We start from the raw sequence: 25079 nt of genomic DNA, 5'->3' as shown, positions 1-25079 counted from the left end.
TCCAACTTCTGTAGTTTTGTTTATACAACATGTCGTATTGTCCAACTCCGGTAGTTTTGTTTATATAACATGTCGTATTATCCAACTTCTGTAGTTTTGTTTATACAACATGTCGTATTGTCCAACTTCTGTAGTTTTGTTTATATTACATGTCGTATTGTCCAACTCCTGTAGTTTTGTTTATATAACATGTCGTTTTGGCCAGCTGCTGTAGTTTTGTTTATACAACGTGTCGTACTGTCCAACTTCTGTAGTTTTGTTTATACAACATGTCGTATTGTCCAACTTCTGTAGTTTTGTTTATATTACATGTCGTATTATCCAACTCCTGTAGTTTTGTTTATATAACATGTCGTATTGTCCAACTCCTGTAGTTTTGTTTATACTTCCTGTCGTTTTGGCCAGCTGCTGTAGTTTTGTTTATACAACATGTCGTACTGTCCAACTCCTGTAGTTTTGTTAATACTTCCTGTCGTTTTGGCCAGCTGCTGTATATGTGTGAATATTCCATTGTGTCGTCTAGCGTCTTGTTCTGTACTTATGTGAATTGATTTTGGAATATTACCTGTCATAAGTATAACTGCTATGCATTGTAATAATACGTGTCGTGTTGTCCAGTTCCTGGGCCTTCTCAGCACTATCCTGGTGTCAGCCAGTTACAACATTAACTGTTATGCCGGTTACGGATCCACTTACGACTTCTTTGAGTTCGTCGCCACGTCGTGGTTCATCCTCACCTTCTTCCGTTACATCATATTTCTCCTCACGAACAAGAATGGCTTTCTCTGTGGTTCGTTCGTACCATGGACTTTGTTGGTAAGTAATCTTACTAAACGTTTCAGATGAAATTGTAAAAAAAAAAATGTTGACAAAATTAATACTGTTGATCTTGCATTATGAAATGGAAAATACATACACACGAAAGAAACTCGATTTTAACATTTCAATTTAGATTCCGAGAGTAGCATAGTGAGGGTTTTGCTCAATTAATACCAGTAATTAGTAGTATGTCTTGATGGGCTGAGGTTATACACTATTGAGTTGTGATGGACAGAGCTAGTACGTAAGCATTGGACTGGTTTCAGTTGGAATGTATAGGCAATATGAGTGCCAAGAGGACACAAGGCAAACTCCTGTTGAATTTGCATTTGTACAATTGGAATTCATATTGACAATGAATGCCAAATTAAATCAGTTCAATACTTATTTATATCTACCATTTTTGGAATATGTTAATCCACTACAAATTAAAATAAGTGAATGCACCTTATATGCCTGTCTAATAAATAGAAATAGTCATCTGTCAATGTTATAATAATGACGTCATAATATTGATAACAAACGTGGCATGGCATAATAGCTGATATGAATGCCATTTGAATGTGATAGGGTCATATGGTGCCATTGTCATACAATGACAAATACACTAATATATATTGATGGACAAAGGTATTTAATGGTGTGTCGTTATAGACGGTGGTAATACACTGAAATGTGGTAATAGGCGGTGGTAATACATTGGTATGTCGTTGAAGGTGGTGGTAATACACTAGTATGTCATAATAGACGGTGGTAATACACTGGTATGTCGTAATAGACGGTGGTAATACACTGGAATGTCGTTATAAGCGATGGTAATACACTGGTATGTCGTTATAGACGGTGGTAATACACTGGTATGTCGTAATAGACGGTGGTCATACACTTGAATGTCGTAATAGACGGTGGTCATACACTTGAATGTCGTAATAGGCGATGGTAATACACTGGTATGTCGTTATATGCGGTGGTAATACACTGGTGTGTCGTTGAAGGCGGTGATAATACACTGGTGTGTCGTTATAGGCGGTGGTAATACACTGGTATGTCGTTGTAGGCGGTGGTAATACACTGGAATGTCGTAATAGGCGGTGGAAATACACTGGTATGTCGTTATAGGCGGTGGTAATACACTGGTATGTCGTTGTAGGCCGTTGTAATGCACTGGTGTGTCGTTGAAGGCGGTGATAATACACTGGTGTGTCATTTTAGGCGGTGGTAATGCACTGGTATGTCGTTATAGGCGGTGGTAATACACTGGTATGTCGTTGTAGGCGGTGGTAATACACTGGTATGTCGTTGTAGACGGTGGTAATGCACTGGTATGTCGTTGAAGGAGGTGGTAATGCACTGGTGTGTCGTTATAGGCGGTGGTAATACACTGGTGTGTCGTTGAAAGCGGTGGTAATACACTGGTATGTCGTTGAAGGCGGTGGTAATGAACTGGTATGTCGTTGAAGGCGGTGGTAATGAACTGGTATGTCGTTGAAGGCGGTGGTAATACACTGGGGTGTCGTTATAGACGGTGGTAATGCACTGGTATGTCGTTGAAGGCGGTGGTTATACACTGGTATGTCGTTGTAGACGGTGGTAATGCACTGGTATGTCTTTGAAGGCGGTGGTAATGCGCTAGTATGTCGTTGTAGGCGGTGGTAATACACTGGTATGTCGTTATAGGCGGTGGTAATACACTGGTGTGTCGTTATAGACGGTGGTAATACACTGGAATATCGTTATAAGCGGTGGTAATACACTGGTATGTCGTTATAGACGGTGGTAATGCACTGGTATGTCGTTATAGGCGGTGGTAATACACTGATATGTCGTTGAAGGCGGTGGTAATACACTGGTATGTCGTTGAAGGAGGTTGTAATGCACTGGTGTGTCGTTATAGGCGGTGGTAATACATTGGTGTGTCGTTAAAGGTGGTGGTAATGCACTGGTGTGTCGTTATAGACGGTGGTAATACACTGGTGTGTCGTTATAGGCGGTGGTAATACACTGGTGTGTCGTTATAGACGGTGGTAATACACTGGTGTGTTGTTATAGACGGTGGTAATTCACTGGTGTGTCGTTGTAGGCAGTGGTAATACACTGGTATGTCGTTGTAGGTGGTGGTAATACACTGGTATGTCGTTATAGGCGGTGGTAATACACTGGTGTGTCGTTATAGGCGGTGGTAATACACTGGTGTGTTGTTATAGACGGTGGTAATTCACTGGTGTGTCGTTATAGACGGTGGTAATACACTGGTGTGTCGTTATAGACGGTGGCAATACACTGGAATGTCATTATAGACGTACGGTGGTTATATACTGGAATGCCGTTATAGGCGGTGGTAATATACTGGTATGTCGTTGAAGGCGGTGGTAATGCACTGGTATGTCGTTTAAGGCGGTGGAAATACACTGGTGTGTCGATGTAGGCGGTGGTAATGCATTGGTATGTCGTTAAAGTCGGTGGTAATACACTCGTGTGTCGTTGAAGGCGGTTGTAATGCACTGGTATGGCGTTTAAGGCGGTGGTAATGCCCTGGTATGTCGTTGAAGGGGTATGTCGTAATAGACGGTGGTAATGCACTGGTTTGTCGTTGTAGGCGGGGGTAATACACTGGTGGTAATACACTGATATTTCGTTGAAGGCGGTTGTTATGCACTGGTATGTCTTTATAGGCGGTGGTAATACACTGGTATGTCGTTGAAGGCGGTGGTTATGCACTGGTATGTCGTTTAAGGCGGTGGTAATACACTGGTGTGTCGTTGAAGGCGGTGGTAATGCACTGGTATGTCGTTGAAGGTGGTGGTAATGCACTGGTGTGTCGTTGAAGGAGGTGGAAATGCACTGGTATATCGTTATAGACGGTTGTAATGCACTGGTGTGTCGTTGAAAGCGGTGGAAATGCACTGGTATGACGTTGAAGGCGGTGGAAATGGACTGGTATGTCGTTATAGACGGTTGTAATACACTCGTGTGTCGTTGAAGGCGGTGCTAATGCACTGGTATGTCGTTTAAGGCGGTGGGAATACACTGGTGTGTCGTTGAAGGCGGTGGAAATGCACTACGGTGGTAATACACTGGAATGTCGTTATATGCGGTGGTAATACACTGGAATGTCGTTGAAGGCGATGGTGATGGACTGGTATGTCGTTGAAGGCGGTGGAAATGCACTGGTATGTCGTTATAGACGGTTGTAATACACTGGTGTGTCGTTATAGGCGGTGGTAATACCCTGCAATGTCGTTTTAGGCGGTGGTAATACACTGGTATGTCGTTGAAGGCGGTGGTAATGCACTAGTATGTCGTTGAAGGCGGTAGTAATACACTGGTATGTCGTTGAAGGCGGTGGTAATACACTGGTGTGTCGTTATAGATGTAGGTAATTCACTGGTATGTCGTTATAGACGGTGGCAATACACTGGAATGTCATTATAGACGTACGGTGGTTATATACTGGAATGTCGTTATAGGCAGTGGTAATACACTGGTGTGTCGTTATAGACGGTGGTAATACACTGATGTGTCGTTATAGACGGTGGTAATATACTGGAATGTCGTTATAGGCGGTGGTAATACACTGGTATGTCGTTATAGGCGATGGTAATACACTGGAATGTCGTTATAGCCGGTGGTAATACACTGGTGTGTCGTTGTAGACGGTGGTAATACACTGGAATGTCGTTATGGACGGTGGTAATACACTGGAATGTCGTTATAGACGGTGGTAATACACTGGTGTGTCGTTATAGACGGTGGTTATACACTGGAATGTCGTTATGGACAGTGGTAATACACTGGTGTGTCGTTATAGACGGTGGTAATACACTGGAATGTCGTTGTGGACTGTGATAATGCAATGATATGATGTATGGTGCTATGGTGATATATATATGTACTGGATTGCCGTTATGACCTGTTTGATATGAACAATTAATACATCAATATGTCCTGATGTACTCGGAAAAGACGCCGGGATGTTGTTAAGTGTTGAAGTGATGATAAGCTGGTATATATGCTGCTTTGGGCTAATGGAATGCCCTGGTACACTGGTCCCCATGCGCCAACTAGAGCTGTTTATATAATTAAGATAGCCAGTTTCATGATTGTTGTAAAATAGTGAGTTTCATAATTGTAGTAAAATAAATAAAGTTTACATTATAAGCCAAGCAGGGGTGAGTTTATGCAAATCCGTTTCTCTGTTGCAGATGATGGCTAATACCGCGGTGTATATTATAATGTTCTTTTTTGGCTCCATCGCCATGGCGGTCAACTCTTGTTGGAGAGGCGGCTACAAAGCTACAGCGGTATGTTAAACATAAACCATTTTATATTAATGAGAGATCAGGCCCGGTTGTTCAAAACCATTTAAGCTTATGATGTCGTTAGATTTACCGACTCGCTAACCAACGTTTTGAACAACGGTTCCAGTTACTCGAAACCGTGTCAATATTCCGTCTTTGCTTATTGCAAAGTTATTCTCTCTCGTCAGCAGGTAATGAGTGTTACGTCATTGGATTGTGTGAGAAAATTACGTGGTTTTCTCAAAAGTTGATGACGTTACTCTCACAAACCAATGACGTATCAATCAATACCTGCTCATAAGAGCAGATAACTCTGCGATACGAAAAGACGGACTCGCCGTTGTTTGGTATTTTCATGAATATTGAAATTCATGATTATTTCGCATCTCTGTGATAGTATTTCTGTATATTTTAACTATGTTGTTCTATTGAATGACATACTATTTTAACTAAGCTAAACGGGAAAACGTATGAAAATAACATAATTGACCACCTTTGAAGTGTACTACATGATCAGACTCATATGCATCGTTGAGTGTACAATATATTGAATTACCATTTGTTTGATATTTTCATAATAATATTGAAATTCAATATTATTTTGCATCTCTCTGACAATATTTATGCATGTTTTAACTTTGCTGTATTATTGAATGACACACTATTTTAACTAAGCTATAAACGGAGAAAATTATGAAAATAATATGGTTGACAATATTTGAAGTGTGCTATCAACTCATGTGTATCGTTGAGCATGGGAAATTACTGAAGAACAATATGTTGACTTGTCGTAAGGTTGTATCGGCATTGATTTAAACATATGTATTGCCCCAATTGAGCAGGGGATTATTTATACCAACTTATCAACGCATTTTGCTCGAATACAGTGCATCCGTCTTTGCGTATTGCAGAGTTATCTTCTCTTGGGAGCAGGTATTGATTGTTACGTCACTTGTTTGTGAGAGTAACGTCATCAACTTTTGAGAAAACGACGTAATTTTCTCACACAAACCAATGACGTAACAATCAATACCTGCTCCCAAGAGAAGATAACTCTGCAATACGCGGCATTTAACAAGGCATACATAATGTACTTTACTAGTATTATCTGTTACTTAAAACCTGTTGCTAGATTTGATAAACAAAAGATAGAAGACTAGAAAGTTTTTAAAGACAGAAATGTTCTCATTGTTTTGTCTAACGAATTCCAAAAACGTAGACTTGATGGGAGAAAAGAGAAGTTGCTTGAGGAGAGTCTGAAAGAAGGAATATTGTAACTATTTTAGTTCCGTAAATTGTACCGATTCATACACATTTTATATATTACATTGAAACAATATTGCAAATCAAAAATACTTTAGGCATTCTCACGTTGAAGGTCTTGGTGTTTGTTGTGATTTTAACAGATAGAAAAAGCGAATAACAATATTGATTTATGACATCTAGAGGTCAATAAATGGTCATTCCAGTTTGGGATTTTGTCCCTTAGAAAGACTGACTATACATTGTAGGTTTTGAGTTGTGATGTGAGTTTGGAAAAAAACAAAAAATGAAATACTTTTATGATTATGAGTGTACATCATAATCATAATGAGTGTGTACACCTAAAATTAGAGAAAGAATTGTATACTTTGCTACATCCTTTCCTTACCATCCCACAGGCATTCGGATTTTTTACCACGGGAACCTGCGTTGCCGAATTAGTACTGCTGTTGATTCGATTGCGAGAAGAGCATGAACCCACTCAGAACCGATTTCTCATCCTCATGGGTGTCCAGGCGCAAAGTCAACAAAACGCTCCCCCACCCTACGATCCTGAGAGCAATATGGCCACAGATCCGCCCAAGTACTAGTTTAGACTAAATTTATCAAAAAATTAACCATTTCATTTAAGATCAAATAACATAAAATCATTTTCCATAACGTATATGTACATCATTTTTTTTTATATTAAAACGCATGTTTTTATGATTTCAATATTTCTGGAGTTTACTTTAAATTTGAAAGCGAGTGTTTAGTTTTTAAGATATTTCCTGTTTTGTAATCAACAGGTGATGACGCTACACGTCCAAATGCTCACTGAACATTTCATGACATCGCATGTGCAAGCAACGAGTTTTGACGATTTTGAAGAAACAAAAATCGTTTGAATAACATTTTTTTAATTTGCATGCCAGTTTGCACTATCAATTTGTGTTTATGTTGTATTTTGAGTCGTGTATTGATTAGAATCCTGAAATGAAAACATGAAAATAGATAAATGTGTATGAGTTTCCATTCATATACATGTATGAAACGGAACCAAGAGTTAAGTTTTAACAAGCCTCTGGCGGGCTTCAAACTTCCTATAAGTGGAAATTAGTGTAAGAAGCTGTAAATCAAAAACAATGTCACAAGAACTCGTGAAAACACTTGTACATACCAACGGAGGACCCTATAGCCAATCATGACTCCGCTAGTTGTTATTAAACACTTTAGTAACACAGTTTATAGAATTGATGATGACAATGATAATTATATTGTGTTGCTGGCCCCAGTTTCAAGGAAGTTCGTTACTCAGGATTTGCCAATAGTTCAGTAGAGAACATTTTTTTCTTTTCTTGAACTAGTCTATCATAATGCTCCCCTATGAAAGCTCATAACTCATAATTGATTATTTTCCCTAAGTTAGGAACGTTCGTGAAACTGGGGCCATGGTAGTCATGTGACAAACCATATTAGCATCATACACTTTTTCGGTGTAGCCATGACAAGGCCGGTGATTAAAATTATATCATATGAGCAAATTCGTGTATAATAATATACAAATGTAATGTCTTTCTTTACATTTATATGATTAGATGCAAACTCGACGTCTTTGTTTATATATTTACATAATTAAATGCAAACTCAATTTCTTCATTTGTCTTTTTCATAAAATGGGGTCAGAGAAATACACCACACCGCATTTCTCACTTACATAACGCTCACGTTCGCTCTCTGCATCCCTGGATTATGTCATAGAAAAATTGATGGCAAGCGGATAGATATTTGATTTGTCTAAGGTAAAAAAAACAACAACTTATTGCTTGGCTGATACATGTCCTTTTAAGATTACAAAGGAGGGACACCCGACTTCAAAGCCACTCATTTTTTTATGTGCATCAAATCCACAAGGTGGTGCACACTGAGCCTTCCATTTTGCTATGACATAGTCCAGGGGGACAGACAGCTTAAGTGACTTTTTGCAGACGACTTCCTACTGTATTGGGAAATAAAGACTCAATACATAGGCTTCAAAATTACATCCAACAGGGGGGTAATAGACGAAAATCCATTCAATGACTCAAATGCATAATGTTAATGCTATTCTACCTCAATAATGCATCTATGACAGTAACATGTGTAGATTATACTGCTTACAGTCGCGGACATATTTCCCTCTATTGCCGACATGATATTTTAACCTGCTCCCCATTCAGAGAGAAGGGAATTGTCAGTGCTTTCGACAAAAGATCTATGTAGGTGGACGATGGTGGTGACCAGTTGTTTCGTACGAATAGACTGGTCAACATGTGTTGACAGATCCAAGTGGTCTAAAAATGTACACGGCACTGACACAGGGACCTGAGAATTTGTTACAGCTATATTAGGACCTAAACTGAGCTTCTCGGAATTATTTGACATGTTTTAGGGGTTAAGATCAGTTTTCGGTAGAAATACCACCCCTTAATGACGACCATCAATCAATCAATGTAACTTTTACCAAAAAAGTGGAGTTCGCATTAACCATCATTGGGATAGCTTTTTTTATACCGAAAATTCCTCAACCCATAAACGTAAAATTACGTAAAAATATGGACACCTATGTTAAGGTCCTGAAGTCGAAAGCTCTCGAGTTGTTTTGGTCGAGGACATGTTGAACAAGTCCTATTCCGCCTTTCAGATTTCTCTTTTGTTAACTTTTTCACGGTACATATGCAAGTTGTCCAAAAGCAAGTCTGTTTTGCCTGGTTGTATGGTGCTTTTTTTTAACATAAGCATTAGTTTGATGAACAATGGTGGACTGTTTGAATTGACATTTCGTATCGGTATGTTATTTTTGGTTTCGAATACTGATGTATTCCAGTTTATACGATGTTCTTTGTACTGTCTTTTAATAATAGGATTTAGTACTCTTCTCAACGCAAAACTAGTTGGTTTTATTCTGTGAAGCATTAGCAGGACAAACACGCTTGGAATATAATTTCGCAACATTCTCGATTCTATAACATCCTGTTTTAAAATGAACAGTTAATGGTAGGCGAGTAGCATATATTTTTGTTACTTTTACCTTTTGCTTGGTCTCGTGTGTATTGCACCGATATATGAAGTTATTTTTACACCTCTGGTACCTATCAAACCAGTATTGCTTGTCTGCATACTTCTGTTTAAATACAAAATCAACATGATGTCAAGTATTTTTTATGGATTTTCTTACCGACTGCTGTTACCTTGGTAATAAAATGCAACATCCTCGTTAGTCGTGCTTGTTTCGGTTCAATTAACTTCAACGCCAATCATTGCAAAATTAATTCTGGATTTCATTTAGGAAACTTGTTCAAAAGGAATGAAATATTTTCAGATTATCAATTGATCAGGACTATTCCAGATTTGGAACAAGGGTTTTATGCAATTCAATTAGAAATTGTATCTGAAATGGGCCATTCCAGGTGCTAATCATTTGTTTAATTCGTATAATTAATACTGTCCTAAATCGAAAAGCAGTGGTGAGTGTGCTCTGTAAAATTGAGGTGAAATCTGATAATCAAGTCATTGCAAAGGAGTTCTGTCTGCTAATATTTAACCTCCAATATTCTAACTAAGGCTAGGTAGACCAACTACAGTACTTAACCTTTAGTTCAGCACAAGATACAAAATATCTTGGAATAAATCGAAGTGCAGAGGGCACTCAAGTATGCTGTGTATGAATGATTCAAATAATGGAATAAAGGAGGTGGTATATCAGTACGGAATGACAGTAAATAATAAAGAACATGTTGTTGAGTAAGGGTCAGAATAGCCCATCCCTTAATCATTATTTTCAATAAAAATATATATAACGGAGTTTTAATGCTAAAACAATTGAAACTTGTCTGATATTATGGTCCTTAATTAGTGTTTCAAATCGATGGAAATCCTTCAAGGAATGAAGCTGCTACAGCGCAAACAATATTTGAAAAATAGTAACAGTGACCTTGACCAGACAACCCTGCAACCTAAAATTGTCCTGTAAGATTATGGGAAAGTTAATTTACGATTAAATAAATAAATGTTAAATAGACAATATAAATAGAAAATTATGATATTATTTTTCTACAATTTGTTATTATCATGATTAATTATAGAAAAAATAAAACGGAGATTGTATTATTTCCAGTACGTGTAATCACGGACTTATGCAAGTCCCTTGTGTATCTCTCCTTCTCTCGATATTGTAACGAAGGTTAAAGACCTATATTATTATTCAGTTTCTGGTTCATGTGAATAATATGTATATACGTTTGTTTCACGGAGCACTTGTATTATACTAATCGGGCCATTATCTAGATACTGTATTGGGAACTCGTTAGGCACAGCTGCTGACGGCTACTCTAGTATAAGTAAACATTCTCTTTCACTTGGAGACTTTCCATTGAGACAAAGAAAACACCAAGCCTACTTGATCAAGGACAGTTAACAAACAGTCGTTCAACAAGTCGCGAGCACAAAACTACGCAAAGATTGCCAAGGGGAGAAAACTCTTACACACACACTTTAGAGTATCGTGGAATACGAGGGGTAGTAATTTAAACCAAATATAGTTCGGAACTTTCAGATTAAAAACACCACTGTGAAAGATCTTCACATATTTGCTTTGATTTTTTGTGTCTTATACAGATATATTGAACCATATTATAGCATTGTTCATATCATGAAATAATGAACACATTATCTACAAACTAAGAAATTATTCGGTCAAAAAGCGTAGTAGTCTTAGATTGATAAAGTAAGATGCTCGCTGAAAAAACTTGCCTTTTCATAAAATTTTAACATTTTTTCTTTGATTAATTTATCGTTTTCATATGTATTTCATCATTTCATAGCATGAAATAATCAACACAGCATTTAAAGATCTTCCACGGAAGAAGAAAGTCTGATGTTTGGTTTTGATTTGCGCAGGCTTGGCGAGGACCGCTATGAATGCTGTACACAGTATTCAAAAATCTTTGGCGAAAAACACAAGGACAAAACAAATTATAAACCTTTAAGTTCAGATATTTAATGAGATGAGAATAATGAACCAACATGATGGACAGTTACTGTCAACATAATGATCCCTAAACAAATGCTTCAGTATACCAATATAATGATCCCTAAACAAATTCATTATCATACCAACAATGAATGAATGTATTTCTGTATCACACAAAACATTGAACTCTCGATTCAAAAGCTAGAATATACAAGACCATTTTTCAAACAGCTATGAATTTTCTAGCTAAAATATGCATAAAACATAGTGAAGGATTTCTGATTTCTTTTAAAAACACCATAGATCAAAAAAAATGTTAACATCTTCCCCATAACTCTGGTTTCTTAATACACAAATAAAAGTCACTTTCATATGCAGTATCTCATTTAAATATGATAAAAACAAAAATAATTTTAAACTGTAATTTACATGAGCAAAGGAAAAATTCTCCATGGACATAATGTAAAATTTAAGAGCATACATGATGCTGCACATCAATAAATCTTGACATCAAATATTTTAACATCACATAATCAATATAACCATGAAAATAGAGAATACTCGACAGCCAAAAAATGTTCTTCTGTTTAGTGAAATCTCTGAAATGTTAAAACCTGTTTATTAACTTTGAAGTTCGCTAAAAATATATTCGAGAGCAGATTTTCATCTCATCGCATCACAGGAGCTGCTGTTGGCATGTTTGGAAACATCCCTGATGGATAGCCGGCCTGTAGGGCTTGAGATGAGGGTAGTAAAAGCTGGTTAGCTCGTGTGGCCTCCGGGAACAACGAGTGGTAGTTAGGTAATGGAACATAGGCTGCTGTTATCATTTTTCCTGTGGAAAAACAATTGTACACATGAGCACATACAATTCACTAACAAAATCACACCAAATTACCATTGACCATGTCGAAATATATAGATACGAATTCTTAAGATGATCTGTTACAGTTTAAATTATGAATACTACCATCAAATTCAACTATAAAGTTGTTTATTCATCTGTTGGTGTGTTTACAGTCATATTAGCAGCTATGGTCATTTAAAGACAAAAAATCAACCATAAAATCGTAAAAGGAATGTGTTCAATCTTTCAATAGACTACTGAGGTCATCCTGTACTTCAGTGGAGTTGCATGCCTAGTATTATTTTCCAAAAGTTTATGAAATTGTTACGTACCTCCAAAGTACCGGCCATGGAGTGCATTAACAGATGCTACAGCTGCTGCAATAGTTGGACATTTGACATAGACATTTCCTTGAGGCGATGCCTTGTCAACAAAGATGTGGAGTACTCCTCCATGCTTGTTACACTCATCAATAACATCATCCCGGATCTCCTGATCCCAGTTAGTCCTTGATTCTCTGTTCAGGAGAAAATATTGGAGACATTGAATTCACTTTCGGAGGACAGAAATAATAAAGGTGAAAGTTGAAATGAGACTAAATCTCAGGTTGATATGAGATGACTGATGCATGACAAAATAACTTAACATCCAATATTTTTTAAGAATACATTTGGAAACCCCTTTATTTCTACTTGACATCAAATTTTGATGAAACACGTAGTATTAATTGAAGAAACTTACGAGTTTGGATCAAACATGTTAGATAGCATGAAGCACTGCGTTGCTATGGGTGGAGCAGTAGAACTTGTGGTGCCAGCTGTGTTGGGTGGAGCAGGCTGGCCCACCACAGCAGTCATACTACTTGACACCGATGTAGAATTCCCTGTACTCCCAGCATTCAATGCATTTGCAGCATAATCTGGAATTTGGAATCCTGTTCCTGAAAAAGAAAATTCATTTTTATTGATTTTATTGAAAATATAAACATAACATACACCCCACCCCCCTTTCTTTTTACCACGTGTACAAACTAATAGTGTCTTTTGCTCTTTAACCACTGGTGTCCCTAGTTATCATTATAAAAAAAAATGCAGTGCTGATTTTTTCTTGAAATTAATATCTTCAGGTAAACGATATACACATATTCTGTTTGAAAAATCTGACCTACCTTCTGCTAACTTAGCCATTAGTTGTAGCCGGCCTGTTGCTCCCAAGTCAATACCTGCTCGGTCCATCTCATCGCTGTCCAACATGGATGCTCCTTGGGCCTCCCCTGTTCTCTCTGTGACATGGCCTACTTTCATTGGTCTGCCAGCCAACTCAAAACCATTCAGCTGCTCAAGGGCCTTCTTGGCATCTTCTGCATCTTTGAACTGCAAGATAATTGATAATTCAGAGCTTTTTTCATATTAAAACAACTGTGTAAAAGAGATTTTTTCTGTAGTTAGAAATATACACTGGTAGTATTTAAAAAATATATATTTTAAAATATTTTCAAAGAAATTTCCCTAATAGAAAATGCTTTTCCTACTTTTTTTACTTAACTATAAACTTTGATATGGATAGAAATAGAGAATATGATTTATAGAGACTACATATATGTGGTTTAATACGGGTATATCCAATTTGCCATTTTAATAATGATAAGGTCAACTTAATTTTTTCTGAAGAGCACTTACAGATATGAATCCATATCCCTGAGATCTTGAAGTCTCGTGATCACGAATTAACTTGATATCTTCTATCTGAAAAATTAAAGGAAAAGTCATATTAAAATAATTGTTTATATAATTTACAATCCCAATCAAATGTTTAATCATCTCCAAAATTTAAATATATTGCTTTAAGTCACATTATTCAAGAAACTAGAAATGTCTAACTTTAAGACATGAATGTAAGCGTACATTTTTTTGCAAGTTTCTACAAATAGTAAGCGACCTTAACTGTTTCTGAAAAAAACACCTCATTATTCTAAAACTAGAATTTGCATTAACTTTGATCAAAATCTGTTAACAATTTAAAGTTGCTGGAGTGGTTTCATTGAATTGTTTTGACATATTTTTATGATAATGCTGTCTTTGGCCTAACATTGGAATCCTGAAACAAGAACTTGTTCAAGATTATATTGTATTTTATCTTTATACAGATATTATTGTATTTTATCTTTATACAGATATTATTGTATTTTATCTTTATACAGATTATACAGATATTATTGTATTTTATCTTTATACAGATTATAGATATTATTGTATTTTATCTTTATACAGATATTATTGTATTTTATCTTTATACAGATATTATTGTATTTTATCTTTATACAAAATTTGATCAAATAAAATAAAAAAGTAACATGCCTCCTCATAAAATGGCAGTGGCAAAAACATTTTTTGAAGAAAACTCATTACATAATTTTTTTTTGGAAATTCAATCTTCAACTTTTTTAACGTACTAGTGCTGCCAATAATTAATTGAGTCCCATTATTCCAGATAATAATTGAAACGCAATTGGATACATGACATATCAATCTGTTGTTGAATATTATTAATATCTGTAGCTTTGACTAATATTTTTTTAAACGAAAGTACAAGTCCAAAAATTCAAGCTATCCCATTGTTTGGTCCGAGAAGAAATTATGCAAAAATAAGCTTGTCAAATGCCTTATTAAAACAGAAGATTTGAAAATTGACTTACTGCACCAAATGGCTCAAATATTCCACGTAACATATCTTCGGTAATGTTGAAATGTAATGATCCCACGTATAACCTCATTGGACCAGAGTTGCCTTTTTGTAGAACATTTGCTGCATTAGCTAGTCTATTTTTCTCAGCTTGAGATGGCTGAACAATGATTGGAACAGCTAACAGTTTTTGGTTTGTTAACCCAATGGCTAATGGCACTGACTCTGTATCTTGAAACTCTACGTAAGAAATTCCTTTTGATCTTCTGGTCTTGTTATCCATGATCAGTCGAACATCCCGTACCTGAGATGCATAAAGGTAATCAAAAATGATACAATCTAATATCAAACAATTAAAAATAAGAAAGGTATTCAAGAAATAAACATATGGGGTGGAAGATTCAGCAGGGCCGTACACTTTTTTGATTCCAGCCAAACACAATGCATTTTTCCAGCAGCCTGTTTGATAAACTGTAGCCTGAATCTGTATTGTTATACTTGCAAATATATCATGAAACATAAACTGAAATTATTCCATTGATTTGCATGTAGTTTTGAATATATATATATATTAGAAACATCCTACTTTTCAAACAAAGAAAAGAATTTTGGTTTTCTCCTCTCAATATTCAAAATGTAACTCAAACATGCAAATATATATTTGCAGAACTAGCCTGTGGCGAATTCGAGAAATAACCTACTTTTCCAACGGAAGAAAAGAATTCTTCAAGATCTCTTGGACGAATTCTGGCAGACAGCTGCATGCAGAAAACAGTTCTAGCATCCCTTTCTTCAGGAGTTAGCTCTGGACCTGGCTGTCTGTAATAAATATCATTCATTTGATAATGACAATGAATGAAAAAGGCATCGGGTATTCACTCACAAATCATTGAAAACTAAACAAAGGGATCTGCATTTAGATCAATATGCATATAGTGATTTTCTGAAGGTGAACTTAAAGCTGTTATAAGGCTCCTTCCCCCTCAATATTTCTCCTTAAACAATGCACGATCATTTTACTTTTCCCACGTCATGATTTTTGTAGGCAAAATATTTGTGAAGTCCCAAGGACCAGGCCCTTGTAGAAAAGTGGTAAAAAGTCAATCATAAAACAGAAACCAAAGGACAAAAAAATCATATAAATCTTAACATGACAAAAAAGTCTCTGTGCCTAAATATAAAGCAAGAGTTGACATATTCTGGGACAGTAGCCTGCACAAATAATGAACAACGAAGTGATATCTCATTCAATATAGTATATATAGTAATAGAAATCCTGCATTCAGAATATGAATACTAACATTGACGAAGATCTAGTAAATAATCAAAGAGTAGTTCCAGAATTAACCGGAGGGGAGGGAGGCACTTTTTTAAGAGACCCAAACACCCATGAAATTTTTAAAGTGATTTAATATTAGGAATTGTAGGCAGATCTAGTTTCAACATCATCACTCATCATATATTGGTACAGGTGATACAGGTAAAAATAGTAACGTTGGTATATTAGGTTCGCAATTAATTACCAAATGATACACACTACAAAACAAACTGTCTGTCATATGGTTACATATTTTAATTACCTTGTGTATCTGTATGGGCTTCTACTGTTACTCCGTCCCCGTCGGTCACGGAATCTTATTGGTGAAATACTCCTGCTTTTCTTTCTCCTTTCCCTACTGTGACTTCGCTTCCTATCCTTCCGTCTCTCCTTTTCCCTACTTCGACTTCTTTTATGTTCCTTCCTTACGCGGTCACGCTCTCTACTTCTACTCCTGTACAAAACAAAAATTATGCTACACTTTGCTGTATAGATTGTTTAATTTTGTGTTGACCATATGCGAGATGAGGAGTCTTAACTTAATGTATTATCAAATTTGAAATCTTGTTTCAATGTATGATTTATTACTCATTCTTTCTTTCATAAATTTTGAGATATTTGTAAGAAATAATAATATAAATTAAAATATTTTTATTTTAACTTTCAACAAGAATTTAGTCTTCTAATGGTACAAGCTGAAACATGAACATACACTGTTCCACTGATTTGAGATCCAAGTTTACCTTTTTCTATCTCTGTCTTTCCTGTCCCTATCACGATTATGATCTCGCTCTTTCCTGTCTTTGTCTCGATGGCTGTGAGTCTTGTCCCTTCCCTTGTCCCTATCTCTGTTACGGTCTCTATGCTTTCTGAAATTTTAAAACAAAAAAACTGATCAGCTTTCAGGCCCAAAAGAACATTTAACCAATTTATCATGCAATCATCAAATCACAGCCAAAATTAAAAAGTTCAGACACAGACAATAGAAAACTGAGGAAGGATAAAATGGCTGGGATACAGTCTCAACTGATTTGCAAGGGTATTATTTCTTTTTTTACTTTACATATTATTAAATTATTGATTTTCAATTTTTATAATAAAAATAGTTGTTACATGCAGAGGTTCACCTGTACTGAACTGTCAAAGCTGAATGGAAAGATCAGGCATTGTTCTTACAGATGTTTGTTTCCCTTGCAACAGCAAGGTGTTATCTATACACAAGTGTTGTATGTGTATGTGAGTAACTACCATATGATAAGCATTGCGTAAAGACTTAATCAATAATAATCCAACAAGTATAACCTGTAACCAATATGCAGCTGTTCAATGAATATTTGATTTAATGACTTGCAAAAACCACAAAAGAACCTGTTAAGATATTCTATCAATGATGAGAGAGCTCTACGGAGCAATGAGTAAAGCGAATAAATCTGGCGAGAGTTTAATTCCATTACCTTTCCTTGGCTTGGTTATTAGAAGAAACAAAACTTCACCTATGTGTATCGCATGCTATTACCAATGTCCAAAGTTCTCTTGGATCTGTGGAGACCACTTAAAGTGTCATGAATGGCCGAGACTAGTTTGTTTGGACCCTAACACTTTGTCCAACGTACCTGATTTCTGGGATTGCCTTACAGCAAGCTTTTATGTCATGAAAACGTTCTGATCATTGTCTCGCCCTTATCAGAGGACCGAAAGTGATAGCACCTAGTAATACATACAGACAGAATCAAACATTAGACTCCTTCACAAGATTAAGTTTCAGAATACAAGACTTAGAAATTAAACCACTCCTTGTCCACTCGCCCGAGTCTTAGAGGGTGAACCTAGAATACAATAATTGAAATAAAATATTTGCTTCTTCCAATGCCTGGGACTTAAGTTTCCCTATCCCTTTTTACAAGTGTAATTCCTGTGAAAGAATGGAAACTTCCTGATATGGGTATCCTCTCTCTGAAGAGACCAGTGTACTTTTTAATTTTTAAGGATTCCTTCTCTTCAGTACCTACATGAGAAGGAAACACCACAATAAATCATAATCATTACAAATCTATTTAACTAAACTGGGCATTTTCACAATCAGTTTCCCACAAAGAAACTGTATGATGATGAATCATATTTAGGTCAAGAGGATCCTGCAATGAGAAATGAAAGTTTTAAAGGCCCTCATTGGATTTTTTTTCAGTCAAATTCTTGACAATGTACCATGTATGTTTCCTGCAATAGCAACAAAAATTTGTAGTAAATCTAGCATTGATTATATGGGGGCAAAAAAAAGGGACTGCTTTCAAATGAAGACCAGTTGGCTTCAAAGTTATATTCCACTATTCTTAATGTTATGTTCCAGAGTTGACTTGGGATTAGTAGTTTTTAGTACCGTTTATTTATACAGAGCATTTGCAAAACTCCCAGCTATTTGAATAGGTTAACTACGATTTAAAGGAATGTGGGAGGGGAGGATTAGTTTATATAGAAAGGAAAACAAAGTAAAACATAAGAACATACCTTTTCTCCCTGTCGGATGATGCATCTCCTCTTCCATCATCCTATGATGTCCAAACAAACAGCAAATCAGAAATGGCACAGACAGCAGATGGAAATTAAAAGTTGGGAGAGAAAGAGAAAATAAATGATCTCATTAGTTTTGTTACTTTTCAAAAATCCAGATCTTTTAAACTGGTGATATTTCCATCCAAGTTAAAATGTTTTGAAAGACCCCAGAATATTACAATACATTTTACCTTTCTTGCAATATATAGAGTATTAAGTAGTATGGCAGCTGAAAAATAAAAAGTGCAAATATTCCATAGTCCACATCTCCCACTCATGCATATGAAGCCTCTGTATTGAATTGTTTTGCAATCCAGGTAAATGATGAACAGATTTTTTTTTTTCCCAGACAAAAATTGGTGGGTAAAGTTCTTGAATTTTAATTAACTGATTTAATTCCAAACAAAAACTTCACAGTTATGCACAACCACTCACAGATTTCTTAAGTTTGTATTGAGTACCTGCTTTTTTATTTCCGTTAATTCCATTCTTAAGATAACAGAAGATTTTAACCCCTCTTCCTTTCTACCCAATCTATTGAATCAAATAAATGAAGGACCATGCATGGAACCAAAAAATCGTTTTAATCTGAATCTACTCTTGAAATAAAATTTGACTGATGGCAAGGAAAATATTTTCATCAATTTCTTTTTCAGAAATGAATATATGATTATATTCCATTGGGAAACAATACAGCCAATCAATACAAACAAAAAAGAGAACACTCATAGCAATATGCACTTCGACATAGCATTCACGCATAGCTGGGAAATATAGATTTGCAATGTGTGACATTGATCTTCGCTTTTTGTTATTACAAGGGCGACTTGGAGTTTCCTTCTGCAGCAATCTGGTCAGCTTCTTTCCAAAAGCCATCAGGTATCCAACCCTAAGACGAGAGGGATGGACAGAATTCAGTTTGCTGTTCATTATTTGGTCGTGCATACATTTGTATTTTATTTGAATAGTATAATTTTACCCCTGAATTGTTTAAAAGAAAAATTAAGTGAGAGATCTCTGATTGATTGGCAAGATACTTTTTTTCTGCGTCATCCATCAAATCAACCACCATTGGTGTTAACTTAAATTCACATCTTTTTTAAAGAAACTAATGTGATAGCATTCACATTTTTCATTATTATTTTTATTCAAAATGGGCAAATTAATGAAATGGTGACTATGTATTTTCTAAATATATTGTCAAGAAACAGCAAGAGTACAGCTTCTTCACAATCAGTTTATAGTACCTGAACTTGCAAACGTGTCGCTTTGGTGTACAAGCCGAACAAGGGATATCTACAGATAAAACCAAACAAATTTTCTCATTATAATAATATCTTATTACAGTGAAACTAATTGAAAGATGTCAATGCCAATGCAAAAAATCAGACAATTATGGAGTTTGAAAAATAAAGGAAACTGCATGAGCAGTAAATAAAAATAACTTTGCATGTGAAAAATTGTTTATCTCAAAAAAAAAATTGAAACACGACACAACCAACTATTAACTGTTCTTGGGGGGAAAATCAGCAGAAATTTCCAGATTACTAAGAATTCCATGTATTTGGGAGTCCCTGCAATCTTCATGATTAGGGTCTCTTATTCAACAATTGACTCACCATTCCAAGAAATGAAAAATTCAATCCCGATGTGAAAACTGAATCTGATGGATATAACCATTTCACATCAAAACAAGACAGATCTAGACACATTTCAAAACCTTTGTACAAGTTTTACAATTCTTACCATCACCACTTAAATTACCGTCTGATAAAGGAATCCATACATCCCTCAACAGAGCTAAATTGTCAACACACATCTCAAAATAACCATAATTTTAATGACAGAAAATATTGTAAATTCAAGCAATGAAAGATGATTCAATGTTATTTTAAATAAATTTAAATGGAGCAATGATAAAAAAAAATCATTAATATCATAACAACCATAATAACATGATGCAAATAAACTAAGGCATATTTTACAGGGGTTAAAAGAGATTTTTGATACATGTTAGCAAGTAATTCAATTTTCTTTCATATCTATTAATTTCCAAAGTTGACAAAACTAGTCCCACAGCAAACATACAAAAGAAAAGTCATAATAATCTAAAACGTAAAATACTGTAACAACAACAAACAAAGGAACAATGCCTCAATCATATATCAAAACCTCAAATAAACTAAATCAGCTTTCAACTTGGAAAAAAACAAAGCTACATTAGACCATCAGTTTTTGATACGAACCTCTTTTTTATATGGAGCCTCTAGCATCGCTTCCACATCGAAGTCGTCAGCCATCTTGTTAGAAACTTCTGCAACAATACAATTTTAATCTAATTATGTAAAATTTAACGAAACCTCAAGTCACACCAGAAGTATATCTTACTGTCATTACATTTCTTCAAGATATTTAAAATTGAGGTGACAATGAGTACCCAAAATGGATCATCAAACTATTATTTTCTTCATTCATTGAAAATTCAGTAGATGAATTATGTTAGTTTATGGTTGTTTCAAAAGGAAAATATCAATAGGTGTTTCGACCAACGAAATAAACAACCAGGGCTCACGCGAGACATTTATAGAACACTGCCAATTTTTTGCAATGTCAGTACCCAAAACGGATCACAGCTTGAGTTTGAAATATTTTGCTTTCAAATGAACATTTCTTTGTCAGCATTTTGATCTTTGAATTTAGAATGAGTTGTTCTACATTCTGAATATATTCCTACAGTCCGGAACAAAATGCAGGCCTTGCACACACCATTTTTTAATAACCTCAACAAAAGCAGTATTTTTAATTTCAAATACCTTTTCTGATGCCCATTGAACTAAGCTAACCAACTGTTATGTATTATAAGGATATACTATCATTATGTAGGGTTACATACCGTCAACCAGTCGTCTAAAAATTATTTACCAATATCCTTGTCCTTATAACTTGGTCTAACCCACACTTTCGTATGCCTTTATATTTGACTATCGGATATTTTCTTTGGGGTTTTATATCTTTGCACAAGTTCTATAAATTGTGTAGCGAGTTCTTATCTTTTGAATGGGCCATGGCCAGGAACGGTCATTTTTAACTGCCAACCCATTGACATGTCATAACTCTCATTTACCAAAACGACTAGAATTCCACATGTGTATTGGAATCAGTCAAATATTAGTTTAATAGTGGTGTAGGAATGGNGGGGGGGGATGTACGTGTTGTCGACGTTTCTGGCAATATAACTAATTTCGCAATTTAAGTAATTTAACATGATTATTTTACAAAGATTAGTTGTTACAATACATTTATAATTACACATGACTGATAACATAGACTATCATACTAATATTATATTATATTATTACGGTAATTAAATGCTACCATATTGTCATTCAATTTGTCCTTGGATTTCGTACCAAGCTTCCGGTAAAATATATTATGTATTTCTATCTAACTGTTAAAGAATTCTCCATTTGGAACAATACATGTAAATAAAGGAAAAATGTAATAAAAGTCCCATCCACTGTATACCTTATTGACAAAGGGAATGGAATCAACCTTATATTTCGATACCAGGAAGTCGTCTGTTTCCAATCTGGCTCGTTTTGCGATGATGGCGTCGTGTTTTGTACGATTTGGGGATTGAATACAAGATCACGGGACAGGGGACGCAACTCTATCTTACAAAAAGGTAAGGTGTCAAAATACTAATGTAACAGGGTCGATTTATTTAGGCATAATTTGCTCAATTAAAAGTATTCATATAATATAATATATGTTTGAATGTATTGTTTGTAATATGTTGTATTCATACTATATAGCATATGTATTCATACAATTTATTCATGAATGAAATATTTGTAATAATGTCCGTGTTTATATAATTCACGACGCAAGACGTAATGTCTTATCTTTACGCTCCGCGCTGGATTTATTCGTGCGGGCGCGGCGCTTTGTTTGTACATGTATATATGTACATGTATTGTGCCGTTTGAAATGTGAGTTGTGGTCAGTGACAGGTAAGACACGTGACGGACTTGACGGACTTTGACGAAGCTATTTGGTTGGTCGAAAGTTTGTGTCGTTAGTACTCGTGTAGGTTTGTTTAAGCTTTCGGGCACTTTTTGAAATTGATTTGAAAGGAGAACAGGTCGGAAGATTCAGCTTGATATTAACAGGTCTATTTTCGGTAAGTTGAAATGTCTATTTCAATTAGTTTGATTCTATATTAACTCTATTCCTCAGTATGTATCTTCCCGCGTGTATGATAAGTGTGAATGGTTAAATAATATGTTTTAATGAATCGTTGATTTGATGACCGGTTTGATACTAAATATGTTATTCTGGAATGAAGGTTCGGGTATTCGTGATCCCATTTTAAGTTATATATTTATTGTAAAAGTTAAGCGTTATGCATTTGTTGTGATACTTTATTCTATTACTCTATTGTATTTATTGTAGTTCGTACAGATTCATTATGTGAGACGATGACGGTTTAGTCATTAGGACGTGCGTTTTCTGCCTTGTGACGTTAATGCACGATACGTGTTGTAAGTGTATTTATACTGTATTTAAAGTGTATTTATATTGCATCTATAATGTATTGATAGTGTATAAAGGTAATATTAAATGCATGTAATTGGAATTTCAAGATTCGAAGTATCGTAAACGTTTATGATAATGTTTAAAGTAAAATAACTATTTTGCTGAAGTCCTAGATGTTATTCTTATATAAATGAATAATTCCTTGTTGGAAAATATAATAAATAAGTACCAGAAAGTGTTGTAATTTTATTATCTTAGTACTGGTCATTGAATTGTTGAGATTTGTAGATTGTATTTTACTCGAATGTGACATATATGCATGTAGAGCTTATACGTATTTTTATTGTGTATTTCAGAATGTTTCTATTTATAAGCATTAAAATGCGACAGAACCGAACCCAGCGGCTTTGTCTTATTTTCGACAACTTCCCACCCGCTACAAGACAGACTTACTGAAGAGGAGTTATCCAGTGGAAAGCAAATGATTTCTAATGATTTGGATCTTGGTCATTCCTCAGCTGTTCATCACCGCATAGAAATTACAGATGAGGTGCCATTCAAACAACGTCATCGGCGTATTCCACCTGCCATGCTTAGTGAAGTTCGTGATCACCTACACCAACTCTTGACAATCGGAGTCATACGTCGATCACATTCACCCTGGGCATCAGCAGTTGTATTAGTTCGGCAAAAGGATGGTCGCTTGAGAATGTGCATAGATTACCGACAGCTGAATCTTAGGTNTTGTAATTTTATTATCTTAGTACTGGTCATTGAATTGTTGAGATTTGTAGATTGTATTTTACTCGAATGTGACATATATGCATGTAGAGCTTATACGTATTTTTATTGTGTATTTCAGAATGTTTCTATTTATAAGCATTAAAATGCGACAGAACCGAACCCAGCGGCTTTGTCTTATTTTCGACAACTTCCCACCCGCTACAAGACAGACTTACTGAAGAGGAGTTATCCAGTGGAAAGCAAATGATTTCTAGTGATTTGGATCTTGGTCATTCCTCAGCTGTTCATCACCGCATAGAAATTACAGATGAGGTGCCATTCAAACAACGTCATCGGCGTATTCCACCTGCCATGCTTAGTGAAGTTCGTGATCACCTACACCAACTCTTGACAATCGGAGTCATACGTCGATCACATTCACCCTGGGCATCAGCAGTTGTATTAGTTCGGCAAAAGGATGGTCGCTTGAGAATGTGCATAGATTACCGACAGCTGAATCTTAGGTCTATAAAAGATGCTTATGCTCTTCCTAGGGTGGAAGAAATTTTGGACTCTTTATCAGGTTGTGACTACTTTTCTACGCTTGATATGAAGAGTGGTTACCATCAAGTGGAACTTCACGAGGACCACAAACAACGGACTGCTTTCACTATTGGGCCTTTAGGTTTTTATGAGTTTAATCGGATGCCGTTCGGATTAGTGAATGCTCCAGCCACATACCAGAGATTAATGGAGGAATGTCTGGGAGAGCTACATACCACCATTTGTTTTGTATATATTGATGACATTATTGTGTTTTCCAAGACATTCAGTGAACATCTTGATCGACTGCAGATGGTATTCGACAAGATCAGATGTCATGGTCTGAAGTTGGCTCCACAGAAGTGTTCATACTTCAAGAAGAAAGTGAAGTTTCTTGGCTTCATAGTGTCAGCCGATGGCATTGAAGCGGATCCAGACAAAGTGCAAAAGATCGTGGACTGGCCTAAACCTTCTTGCCCTGAGGATGTAAGAAGGTTTCTAGGATTC

General features: G+C 35.7%; 2 protein-coding genes across 3 annotated transcripts in view; one reads left to right on the top strand and one right to left on the bottom strand.

The window, feature by feature from the left end:
- LOC110457995 overlaps positions 1-7953 on the top strand; it is a 10900-nt gene extending 2947 nt beyond the window's left edge. The window contains exons 3-6 of one of the 2 annotated variants that reach the window (XM_021509513.1): positions 619-816; positions 5022-5120; positions 6779-6963; positions 7169-7953. In XM_021509513.1, coding sequence (XP_021365188.1) covers positions 619-816; positions 5022-5120; positions 6779-6963; positions 7169-7172 — 486 coding nt within the window. In that variant the 3' untranslated portion in view covers positions 7173-7953. Of the gene's footprint in view, positions 1-618; positions 817-5021; positions 5121-6778; positions 7149-7168 lie in introns of those variants that run through there. The other variant, XM_021509512.1, reaches the window with a different exon arrangement.
- A 3424-nt stretch (positions 7954-11377) lies between these two features.
- LOC110457989 (RNA-binding protein 39-like) lies at positions 11378-22401 on the bottom strand. Its single transcript, XM_021509508.1, has 12 exons — positions 22293-22401; positions 21014-21081; positions 18723-18763; positions 16961-17086; positions 16480-16671; positions 15601-15718; positions 14913-15203; positions 13897-13962; positions 13386-13590; positions 12959-13157; positions 12550-12734; positions 11378-12205 (listed from the first exon to the last, which is right to left on the bottom strand). Exons 2-12 carry the CDS (start codon positions 21065-21067, stop codon positions 12039-12041), a joined length of 1644 nt encoding a protein of 547 aa, XP_021365183.1. The 5' UTR covers positions 21068-21081; positions 22293-22401; the 3' UTR covers positions 11378-12038.
- Positions 22402-25079: the final 2678 nt, after the last annotated feature.

Source organism: Mizuhopecten yessoensis, unplaced genomic scaffold (assembly GCF_002113885.1).
Source record: "Mizuhopecten yessoensis strain PY_sf001 unplaced genomic scaffold, ASM211388v2 scaffold9395, whole genome shotgun sequence".
In the NCBI taxonomy this organism is placed as follows: Eukaryota; Metazoa; Mollusca; class Bivalvia; order Pectinida; family Pectinidae; genus Mizuhopecten; species Mizuhopecten yessoensis.
This window is presented reverse-complemented; position numbering and strand designations above follow the sequence as displayed.

Bases quoted from the DNA above. Each gene is read 5' to 3' on its own strand.
- LOC110457989 (XM_021509508.1), bottom strand. From the start codon at position 21,067: ATGGCTGACGACTTCGATGTGGAAGCGATGCTAGAGGCTCCATATAAA. The intron at 18,764-21,013 runs GTTCGTATCAAA...TGGACATCATAG, and splicing joins AGGCTCCATATAAAAAAGAG to GATGATGGAAGAGGAGATGC. The intron at 13,591-13,896 runs GTAAGTGCTCTT...ATTATCTTGCAG, and splicing joins AGGGATATGGATTCATATCT to TTCAAAGATGCAGAAGATGC.